At 36.6% G+C, this 12381-nt stretch overlaps 1 protein-coding gene across 3 annotated transcripts in view; it reads right to left on the bottom strand.

Annotated features, from left to right (window-relative positions):
- LOC120515018 (tripartite motif-containing protein 54-like) overlaps positions 1-8322 on the bottom strand; it is a 36697-nt gene extending 28375 nt beyond the window's left edge. For 2 of the 3 annotated variants that reach the window (XM_039735708.1, XM_039735710.1), the window contains exons 1-4: positions 8048-8322; positions 3951-4114; positions 1639-1810; positions 522-617 (exon numbers count right to left, since the gene is read on the bottom strand). In XM_039735708.1, the coding sequence (XP_039591642.1) occupies positions 522-617; positions 1639-1810; positions 3951-4114; positions 8048-8212 (597 nt within the window). In that variant the 5' untranslated portion in view covers positions 8213-8322. The remainder of the gene's footprint in view (positions 1-521; positions 618-1638; positions 1811-3950; positions 4115-8047) is intronic. The other variant, XM_039735709.1, reaches the window with a different exon arrangement.
- Between the last annotated feature and the right edge of the window lie 4059 nt (positions 8323-12381).

Below are 12381 nucleotides of genomic sequence, written 5' to 3'. Positions count from 1 at the left end.
TGTATGTTTTAAATTACAAGATAGGCTCAGCCAACCCAACCTGTGCAGAGTGCCATGTTGCTCTAGTACTCAGTCCAGTATCACTGCCATTTGGGTTGGGCACATTGCTGGTGTTTAACAACAATTTCAATTCTAAAACTTCAAACTCATGGTCTAACCAAGAAACGGTCAAAAACGTGGTGTTAGAGTGCATTCACTGAAAGTATACATATCTGTTAACAGAACTTAAGCTAATGGAGACTTTTCACCCAAGTGTTACATGCTGCTTCTCTACTCTCTCCATAACACATGATAAAAATATGGCATAAAGCATACAGCATCAATAAATGACTTAGCATACTGTCTGACTTCTCCATCTAAGAACGCTTAAGCAAAATATGCTGAATCCTTATTACTTCATTATCAGTATAACTTTTTGTTATAAAACCTCATATACTGTACGTAGTACAGTATAATGCAATGGACTATTTAGATGTGCAAAAAGATAAAAAGCTGTACTGACCATTTTAATGTGGTCATACCTCTATATTTTTATTGGTTCCCTCAAGGCGATGTATAAAAGCTTGAACTCTGTCGTTTGCACCTACGAGAGCAGCAATCCCATCGCTGAGTTCCGACTGTGAAAAGAAAACCGACAAATTAGCCTTTTTAGATATAAAACATGAAACTCTTCAAACTAAGAGATATTTTTTTCTGGAAAGCAGCTTGAGGTGTGTGGAGTATCAGAACAATGATGTTTCAATGTGTCATCTCCTTGTGAGATCTATCATTACTACCGCTATGAAACTTCAAGTTAGAAAAGGGCTTGGTGACACCATTAGGTGTGGAGACCATTTCCAAGAAAGAGCAAAAGAGACAAAATACCGCTTTAGATGGGTCTTGTGTTGAGACAACGGTATAGTAATCACATTTCTGTATGAAGCATTGCTTCCTGCAATGGTAATTATAATCTTCACAATAAAATTTATTTGCTTATCAATTGGCTGATCGATCAACTAATTGATTGATTGACTGGTTGGCTGTATTATCTGACCTGTGAGTCTGTATTCTTGTTTTTGTGTTTCAGCTGCATGCCTCATGAATATGAATTTCCACATGGGATTAATAAAGTTTATCTAATCTAATTTAATCTAAACGTTGTAATGGCGACTATTTCACTGAACAACTGAAATGGAAAAAGGAGAGAGCAGGTTGAGAAAACAGATTGATGGATATAATATTAATGGTATAGGAGATTTGTTTCTTTATGCTTTCCATCTTTTCTCTTTACTTATTTATTCAATTTAGGGTTATATTGAAATAAAGTCTATTGTGGCAACAATCTTTTATATTTTCACATGGATGTCTTGTATTATGTAAGCCTGCATGGTGGCACAGAAGTTAGTGCCACTGCATCACAGCTCCAGAGCACCGAGTTCAAAACAAGCATTTTCACGGTCTGTCACATGTGTTTGTTCTCCTTGTGCTTTCTCTGGGCACTTGAGATTCCTCCCACACTCCAGTGATGTATACATTAGCTTAATCTGGAAACTTTATACTGGCAAAGTAGAAGCAAGTAGAAGAGCAGATACAGGCTAAATAACTTTTTTAAACTTCTCTATTTCTTCAGACATATACCGACATCTAAACAAGTCTTACCTTCTGTTCTTTGTAGACATCTGGCAGAGGGGCAACCTCACATTCTTTGTGGGAGCCAAACACTTTGCAGAGTGAGCAAGTTGGCACTTCGCATGAAATGCAGTAGATGTTCACCTTCTCGTCCTCATGCTCTTCACAAGTGGGCTGGCCTGGTTTTGGTAGTGGCCGTGTGCTGAACCGCACATCATTATTAAAGAAAATTAGAGGGAAAAAAACACAACATCAATTTTTGTCATGATGTTTGGCCTTCGATATCTCTTGGTTGGTTAACTGCAATTCTCTTTTTTCTTGCAATATTAACAGATCGCAAATGGATTTAAAAGAGGGCCGGCTTCAGCCATGCTGGAGACAATTAACAAATGTGATTCTCTCAACTCAAACTAACTCGAATATACTTAAGTCACAAAAGTTTAAATTGTAGGCCTCATAACTACCTGTCATTAATTACAAGTCATATATCAACAGGAAAAATACTGTTAACAATTTTATATTAATCTATGTTTGTCATGAACTGTTCTGGATCTAAAAGCAGCTTTAAGGTCAGACTTCATGTGCTGATCAAGATCAATTGGTGTATTTCCATGGCCACATATTTTGTGGTTCCCTCAAAGGTATAATTTTCTTCAATATGTCTGTGTGGTAGCATCATAGTTAAGCCAAGAGGCTTTAATGTCATATCATCCACACACTGTATTGCAGCATACAGTGGCACAAAATAATACTTGCCAGGTCTGTGGTGCAACATACACACAAACACAAGACAAGTGCAAGACAGGTAAAGAAGTCCCAGAGACTGTCTCATCATAAATAGATTTATAGATCCTCAAGACAACGTACTTACAAAGGTTATTGCATGACGGACATGCAATCCAAGAAATATCCAAAACTACAGTAATCGTAAAGCTCTGTTCACTTGCTAAACAAACAATACATACCCAAACTGAAAATAAAATCTCCTGTAATGCACTCTACCCAACAATTCTCACACAAACTTTAAAGAATTAATGCAAAATATTGCTCAAAAACTAGAAAGGCTGCTGTTTCTCTTCTTCCTTGAAGTGTCTCAATGCAGAACAGAGTTTTTATAAACTGTGGGAATAACCACTTCTGCTGTGTTGACATGTTACTGTTGGTGGGTGATCAGTAGCATTTCTCTGACCGCTGATAAAGTACAAATATTTTTAGAGTGCCATTAATTATTGAATAATTTGAAGCGTCTAGACCTCCTTTTTGCTCCCCATTGTGCCAGTCTGGTATGTAGATTTGATTTAGTTTTGGTCCTTTCCTATTATCTTATCCTGATCTATTTGTATGCTTGGTTAAATTATAAAATGAATACACTCATTAGTATTAGTATGGCTCTTATATGTTAGGAAAGATCTAGACACTGGCATATTTTATCAGAAACCATCAGCTAATATAAAGTCATCTTCACTTTGTGACCAGTTGTGCATAATGTTGTAATTTTACTGTTTTTTTTTTTGAAAATTAACTTACCACCAAACTCAAAGAAAACTGTAAGGATACTGTATGTTTTATTGCTTCATTCTGCCTCACTTTAGCATGGATTACTCTCCAGTAGGTGTTACTTTTCTTTATTGTTGAGAATCAAAGCTTTATTATTTCTAGAATGTATTTCAACACTTTTAAAATTATTTAGTTATGTGTTTTTGATTTTTGTATTTTTTATAATTCATTTTGGAATTCAGATTTTTTTTGGATGTTACCATTTTGTGAAGTTTTATATCCCCACTACCATATAATTTTCCTTCGCTATGAATGTTGCTGTTTACATGATTTGAGGTTCATGCAACACAGTGAACACAGTGGTTTGGGGACTGGGCGGTATCATGGTCTGGAATCCCTACAGATTTTATTTTTTCTCCAGCCGTCTGGAGTTTTTTTTTTCTGTCCCCCTTGGCCATTGAACCTTACTCTTATTCGATGTTAATGTTGATTTATTTTTTATAATTATGTCTTTCATTTTTCTATTCTTTAATATGTAAAGCACTTTGAGCTACTGTTTGTATGAAAATGTGCTATATAAATAAATGTTGTTGTTGTTGTTGTTGAATCGCCTTTGCTGACCTGCTCTCTGAAGAAGTTCTGTAGTTAGGGAAAGAAACTGTTGGATATGTTCAGGATCTTTAGGTTTGAATTTTGAACTTTTTAGATTTGATAATCAATCCTTTATCTTTAACAGCCTGTTATTATGGAATCCGTCTTTGCATGTCCCTCAAAGAGATTTTTTTTTCCTCTCCTGAATTCGCCAACTGATATTTTCCAGCTGATCAGAATATTTATTAAATTACCTTGATGACTCCTGCTTGTAAATATCGATGATATTCTCCACCAGTAAATTTCTCTGAAGGCCATACACCCCGTGTCTGTCTAGAACTACCTCATGGCGGCAGGATGGACACCGGAATCGACCTCCTGCTCCCACCGTAGTCCCTCGGGCCTGAAACAAAGAAGGCTACTCTTTCAATTATTATGCTGTTCATTTGTGACAATAATAGATCTGTATTATTTAGATAAGCAGCAGTCACTGGTTGAGACACAAACTATTTGTACAGGTTCATTTGGAGCACACAGAATGTAATACAATGTACACAGTACTTAACATGGTCATTATACTGTAACTTTAATAATCACTAACTAAAACCAGTCAAGGACAGATATCTTAAAAATGTGCCAGCTATTTAATTTTGATAGCATACATACATTTTGTAATCCATCCTTTCATTTTAGGAGGTGATAATTGAAGAAACACTATATGATTCATTTAGCTGTTGCTGAAGAAATTCATTAACATTCAGCAGTCACTTTCAAATGTGAGGTGTGTGGCAGCACTGGACATAACCCACGAACCAAAGATGGATGGACTGGACACCCACTTACAGTGGTGCTTGAAAGTTTGTGAACCATTTTGAATTTTCTATATTTCTGCATAAATATGACCTAAAACACCATCAGATTTTCACTCAAGTCCTAAAAGTAGATAAAGAGAAACCAGTTAAATAAATAAGACACAAATATTATACTTGGTTATTTATTTATTGAGGAAAATGATCGAATATTACATATTTGTGAGTGGCAAAAGTATGTGAACCTCTAGGATTAGCAGTTAGTTTGAAAGTTAAATTAGAGTCAGGTGTTTTCAATCAATGGGATGACAATCAGGTGTGAGTGGGCACCCTGTGTTATTTAAAGAACAGGGATCGATCAAAGTCTGCTCTTCACAACACATGTTTGTGGAAGTGTATGATGGCACAGACAAAGGAGATTTCTGAGGACCTCAAAAAAAGAGTTGTTGATGCTCATCAGGCTGGAAAAGGTTACAAAACCATCTCTAAAGAGTTGGACTCCACCAATCCACAGTCAGACAGACTGTATACAAATGGAGGAAATTTAAGACCTTTGTTACCCTCCCCAGGAGTGGTCGACCAACAAAGATCACTCCAAGAGCAAGGTGTGTAATAGTCGGCGAGGTCACAAAGGACCCCAGGGTAACTTCTAAGCAACTGAAGGCCTCTCTCACATTGGCTAATGTTCATGTTCATGAGTCCACCATCAGGAGAACACTAAACAATGGTGTGCATGGCAGGGTTGCAAGGAGAAAGCCACTGCTCTCTAAAAAAACATTGCTGCTCGTCTGCAGTTTGCTGAAGATCACGTGGACAAACCAGAAGGCTATTGGATGAATGTTTTGTAGAAGGATGAGACCAAAATAGAACTTTTTGGTTTAAATGAAAAGCGTTATGTTTGGAGAAAGGAAAACACTACATTCCAGCATAAGAACTTTATCCCATCTGTGAAACATGGTGGTGGTAGTATCATGGTTTGGGCCTGTTTTGCTGCATCAGGGCCAGGACGGATTGCCTTCATTGATGGAACAATGAATTCTGAATTATATCAGAGAATTCTAAAGGAAAACGCCAGGACATCTGTCCATGAACTGAATCTCAAGAGAAGGTGGGTCATGCAGCAAGACAATGACCCTAAGTACACAAGTCACAAAGAATGGTTAAAGAAGAATAAAGTTAATGTTTTGGAATGGCCAAGTCAAAGTCCTGACCTTAATCCAATCAAAATGTTGTGGAAGGACCTGAAGTGAGCAGTTAATGTGAGGAAACTCACCAACATCTCAGAGTTGAAACTGTTCTGTACGGAGGAACGGGCTAAAATTCCTCCAAGCCGGTTTGCAGGAATCAAAAGTTACTGGAAACGTTTAGTTGCAGTTATTACTGCAAAGGGGGGTCACACCAGATACTGAAAGCAAAGGTTCACATACTTTTGCCACTCACAAATATGTAATATTCGATCATTTTCCTCAATAAATAAATGACCAAGTATAATATTTTTATCTCATTTGTTTAACTGGTTTCTCTTTATCTACTTTTAGGACTTGTGTGAAAATCTGATGATGTTTTAGGTCATATTAATGCAGAAATACAGAAAATTCGCAAACTTTCAAGCACCACTGTATATTGGATCAAATAACTTAACCTACATATGGAAACAAAACTAGAGTAGCTGGAGCAAGAAGCAAACAGAAATGAGGAGAATGGACAAACCCTCCCCAGACAATAACCAGGCAAGGAATTTGCGCCAGTCTTCTAGAACACGGAGGAAGATGTGTTAAACTCTGCACCACCTTGCTACCCTATATAACTAAGCTATATTTATAATTCATTCTGTAAACAAGAAGATCAAATGAATGACACATAGCGTTTGACTGCACAGTTCAGCCACAGATGTTTTTCTCAAACCCCAAAGGAAATTAGTAAGACTGTGTGCAGTATCCAGTAGCTGAGCCTCTGTCTCCAAGGCAAATAATATTTAGCCTACTCAGATTATGATTAAGTTTATATTCCAGCACATCAACAAATATTTTTTTTTTTCCTGGAATACAAAGTACCTCTTAAGATAGGCTGCCATAACACAATGTGGAGGAGAAGCATCTGGCCTTTGATTTGAGGGGGTGCTTCGAAGGGGTAATTTTTTACCATTATATACATAGTAACTAAAATCGAGACTGTGAATACACAGAGGCATGGCTCTTTGCGCACTGGGGACAATGTTCCAACAGATCGCTGGACGGCAGTGTCACCCGGTGATCATGTGAAATACCCAATTTGAAGCGTAAGTCAGGCCTGAAAGAGGTTCTTGATAGAGATGTGCAAATTTAGGGAAGCAAGGTAAGAAGATGAAAGCTAGAATTATGACTGAGATGAAATAGCTTCAGGTGTTAGTAGCTGGTGGAGCACCAGTTAGCATTGGCGTTAGCTTACAGTGCCCAATTTAGAGTTTTCGGGCCAGGCCTGATTATGGCTTGCGTGGAATCCTACTACTTTCCCTGTTCCTATGTGGCTGTTTCTTCACAAACTCAGGCTTTTCTCTGATATCCCTAACATGTTTTAAGACTCCCATAATGATTTGGAGTAAATGGTGGAGTGGTAGTGTGGCCTGTGATGAACTGTTATCTCATCTGAGGTTGATTTCTTCTTGTTCCTAAAAGTATAGGGATAGGCTCCAGAACTCCATAGCTCTGAATCGGATTAAGTGGGTTCAATAATGGAAATACATTTGAAAGCAGAGTAACTGCACCAACACAACTTCTACCCCATTAGATTCTAAACAGGCAGACACATGCTGATTTGCCCATTGACTTGTTTTTACATTTAAGTATAGCTATCATAGTCTGAAAACTTAACTTTTCATCACAGTGGTTCCAATCCTCATTGAAATTGGTGTCTCCTCATTTGAATACATTACCATACTTTTTACTACTTAAATGTTGCAATTGATTATCCATCATGAGCCATCAGAAACATAAAGCAAGCAAATTTATTATATAGTATATCTGCATTGCTCCAGTTCTATCTCCTTATAGATAATATGTGAGATAAAAGCATAGCCTTTCAATTTTAAGACAAAAAACATAATAGAAAGTGATTGCTGTTTCTCTCATTATTGAGGATTCTATATGTGCTTGAGAATCTTTAGAAATACAATTGCTTGTATAATTGTAAGATTTTGCAAAATGTTGCAATAAGATATAAAAAAATAGCTTACTATGCTTAGATAAGTAACATGGAAATCAATCTATCATCTTTCTTTTAAAATAGCACAAAAACAATAATGGTAGCTGTAAAAGAAAAACATACTACTCACACTGCTAGAACATAACACATATAAGGCTAAAAATAACATAGATAGATAGATAGATAGATAGATAGATAGATAGATAGATAGATAGATAGATAGATAGATAGATAGAAAAGTCATAATATGATAGATAGATAGATAGATAGATAGATAGATAGATAGATAGATAGATAGATAGATAGATAGATAGATAGAACTTTATTTGTCCCCAGATGGGAGAAAAAGGAACTGTGCTTACCTGAAAAATGTCATTTGCACACTTGCGACAAAGATTATGTTGGCAAGGAAGTATTACTACTGGCTTGGTGAAGACTTCAAGACAGATTGGGCAAATGAGCTGCCTCTCAAGGCTGTCCATAGTCTGGTCTCTGTGGAAGGAGCCGTATTCCATCCAGAGGGACATAGCAAGACCTCACTTTGGGGGAATGAAAGCTGCTCTTACTTCTTAGTGATTAATTTATTTGGAGTTCTTTATGCTGAGGCTGTCAGGCTAAGATCAGAACAGCTCTTCAACTACAAGGTTCCCAAAAAGCTCTGGCCCAGCTGTCAGGGCTGGATTTACATGCAAAGCACAGGTGCAACTTAGTCAAAAGGGTTGGGGCTTTGTCCATATATGACATGAGGAGGGATTAATGAAGGAGGGATTGCTCTTTCTTAAGTTACCATCAGTCACGCCATCAGGGAATTCAACTATTATAAATTCAACATTAGTGTTCCCTTTGGGATGAAATTTAAAAAGCTATTACCATCTGTTTCTTCCTTAGGTTGAAAATAAAACAGTCATAAGATGCATTTCACTCTGGGCTGCTGAACAAAATGTTAGAAATTCTTTCAGCAAGGAAACGTTTGAGTGCAGCCCACAAACTGAATATATTTTTTAAAGATGTTACACCAGACTCTTTTATTTTAATTCTTTTCCTAGACAGACCAAAATATAGCTTCAATTCTTCTTCATAAATCCATTTATAATTAAATCTTTGCCGAAATCTTTATAATAAACACAGGCTTTGGCAACCATTATAGACTGACTACTGTATTTCCAGATTGTCCAGTCATCAACACTCATTTTTTAGGTCAACCAAAGAGATTTCCATGGTTGTTTTAATTGAGTCTGTTTTTTAGTTCTAGTTTCTCCAAGCATAACCATCTTTACTAATAAATTCTGCCATCAAATTAAGTACCCAATTAAAGTATGACAATTTAAGCCGTATAATTTCTTCTTTTTACAAAATATTGAGGACTTACTAAGTCCAAGAACCATAAGTTGAATTTTAAAGTTTCCCACAGCATCCTGAGAATTGTTCTCCAACACTAAATTTCAGAAGAGTCTATTCAACGTGCTATTTTGCTTTTTCATTGTCCAACTTTCTCATCCATTAAGTACAATGCTAAAATGAATCGACATTAAAAATTCTTATTTTGTATTCATTGAAATATGGTAACCTTTCAAAATCTTCTAAAGTTCTTTTATTTTTGTCCCTTCCAATGCTTTCTTTTGGTGTAGCTTTTGAATGCTACAGTTCTTGTGATTAATATTTGAACCAAGAAGCAAGTCATCCATCATCTCCATTATCTTCACCATTCATTTGGAAGTTGGCATCCTAAATTCTCACTATCCCCTTTGACTTTTTTTTTATTAATTTTATTACAATCCATACATAGCAATCAAGTTTTTACAAAAAAAAAGAATTATGTTAAGAACAGATCGATCCCCACCCCTGAGAGAGAGAGCAAGCCAAACGGTGTAAAATTTAAGGCTTGTAAACATACCTAAATTAATAAATTCTCTGTGCTTTATAAACTTATTTTAAAATATTACTGATTAGATCCTGCCATGTTTTGAAAAAGTCTGCACAGATCCTCTAACTGAGTATTTGATTTTTTTTAAATTTTAAATAATATAAGACATCAGTTTCCCACTAACTTAAAAGAGGAGAGTTTGGGTTCTTCCAGTTTATCAGAATAAGTCTGCGTGCCAACAGTGTAGTGAATGCAATCACAATTTGTTTGTCCTTCTCCACTTTAAGCCCTCTGGAAGAACCCCAAACACAGCTGTTAATGGGTTAGGAGGGATTGTGAGTCCAAGGCTGTCTGAGAGGTAATTAAAAATTTTTGTCCAGAATAATGTTAATTTGGTGCAGGCCCAGAACATGTGACCCAGTGAGGCTGGGGCTTGGTTGCAACCTTTGACTTTAACTAATAACCCTTTTTAATTTTCCTCCTCTTCTGCTAACATAACGATATCAGTCAGCATTACAGCTACAATCCTCATTTGCAAGAAAGTTGCTACCACGCTACTGTTACCAAAGTATAATGTCGGACAACAGAATAGGCCAGTAAGACCAATTTTATTGCCCACAATTTTTGGTAATTTCATTATCATTTTTGATTTCCTTAGCCATTCTTTTGCATGACTTGCTTATTTAAAAAATTTTCTTCCTAACCCTAGCAACTAAATGGACACAGACACGCACACAGATAATTGTCCCTTTATTAAGGTGGATAAGGTGTGGCAAACACATGTTAATATCATCATTAAAAAAACTGCTCATCTTATCTGGAGTTTAATGATCAAATGTTGTTTGCTTCATCTTCCAATGTGAGTTCTCCTGTGGTTTTCACATTGCTGTTTATATTGCTTTGCAAACCAATACAAACAATGCACTGAAATATCTCTATATTATTATAGAATAGAAACATTTACATACTGAAGGTTTATTTATTGGTGTCATTGATTTGAAGCAAATTTTAAAAAATGTTAACCCTAAATATTGACAGCATGTCTCTTGGCCCAGGAGGGCAGCTAATACTCTGAATCACTGACAAAAGACCCTTACTGCTCACTACTAAACTCCCAGATCAGATAATCCACCTGTCAATACTTCTGCTGTCAGATCATATGCCAAACCCGAAGCATGAGAAGTCTGCAAAAAAAAAATCAGCACTAGGCTAAAGAGGCAAAGGAAAATGTGCAGGACTGCTTTGATTGTGTCAGCTGTCACATGTTTAGAAACTTCTCATTAGATCTGTATGAGTATACAGATGTCATAATGGGATTAATCAAATGACATGTAGATGACGGTGTGCCTATGGAAACAATCCACTTATTTCCTAATAAGAAGCCATAGATCGCTGGTGACATCAGGAATTTAACGAATGCCCACAGCATAATAAGCTTCAAAATGGCAATATGAAAACATACAAGAAATTCAGGTACAAGTTTAGAAAAGAACAATTAGAGTAGCTAAACATCAGTACTTCTAAGGCTGGTTTATACTTCACACTTAGAACGCATACACACACATCATCATGGCTGCCACACATTCCCAGTATTCTTTTGACGAATCCTCTGAGCATGTCCTCAGAAATTAACTGAAACAGTGCGCAAGTTACAGTACCTTCAAAAAATCAGGGTGAGCAATGTGTTCAAGTTGGAAAATGACATCAGAGTCTCTTTTTCCTATCTACATGTGACAGAAAACTGTTTTGCAGATCCTATGTGTGCTTTGATATTTGATGAATGGTTCAATGTGGTGAAGCAAAATGCTGACATACAAATGTATTTTTGATGCTTTTGTCTTCATGCATCGCATATTCCCCAACATAATGATGCGATACATTTTAAAGGTTTAACTTACCATCTTCTGTGCCTTTTTTTATTTTTGCACCTTCACAACAGCATCAGAATGTATGGCAGCGTATTTGAGCCACAGAGAAAAAAAATTAGGGACACAACGAAAAGTTCAATTTTGTGATTAAAGTGAAAGTTTTAGCTCTAATCTCAAATTTTCCCCGTTAATCTTGTAGTTTATTTTGTCATTAAAGTAGAACATTGTAAACATCATCTTAAATCCAATCCAGCTGTTAATTGCTATGTGCTTCTGAGGCTTCCTCCTGCATTGACAGCAATGGCAAGCAGCAATCGCCACACAGAACACATTAAATTTATGATATTCCAGCTCTCTGCACATTTAGAATCCTTAGATTTATACTTGATATCACTTTCATGATGAAATACATTAAAGTATGTACAGTATATTACATTTTACAGTTAAATCGTTAACTTAATTTAAATAATGAATGCTGTTAATAATTACACATGTGAGGCCGGCATGATAACAGAATGGTAGAGCTGCTGCCTCACAGGGAGTCATGTCCCTGGTGTTCACTACCTGGAGTTTGCATGTTTTCCTGGTGAGTTTCCACAGTGTCTTCTAGTTTCCTTCAAAAAACCTTTTGGTTTGGGGATTTGGTGATGCTAAAATTACACCCACATATGTGTGTGTTTGTGTTCACCTTGTGATTAGCTGATGCCCCGTTCAGGGATTGTTTCTGCCTCACGCCCGATACATTCTGGATTGGGCACGTCCCTGGATTGATGGATGCAATCACTAAACGTCCATCCTTTTCAGAGATATTGTGGCAAGGTGTCCTCAGAATTTCTTCAAATCAAAACCCAGCAAAGCTGAATGTTTTCTCACTGTGATATTTGCACTGCCACTTGGTGGAATCTTCCAGTACAAATGCAAGTATAAACAGTACACACTTGCATAGCAGAAGCATCTGAACACA

Source organism: Polypterus senegalus, chromosome 14, assembly GCF_016835505.1.
Source record: "Polypterus senegalus isolate Bchr_013 chromosome 14, ASM1683550v1, whole genome shotgun sequence".
In the NCBI taxonomy this organism is placed as follows: Eukaryota; Metazoa; Chordata; class Cladistia; order Polypteriformes; family Polypteridae; genus Polypterus; species Polypterus senegalus.
This window is presented reverse-complemented; position numbering and strand designations above follow the sequence as displayed.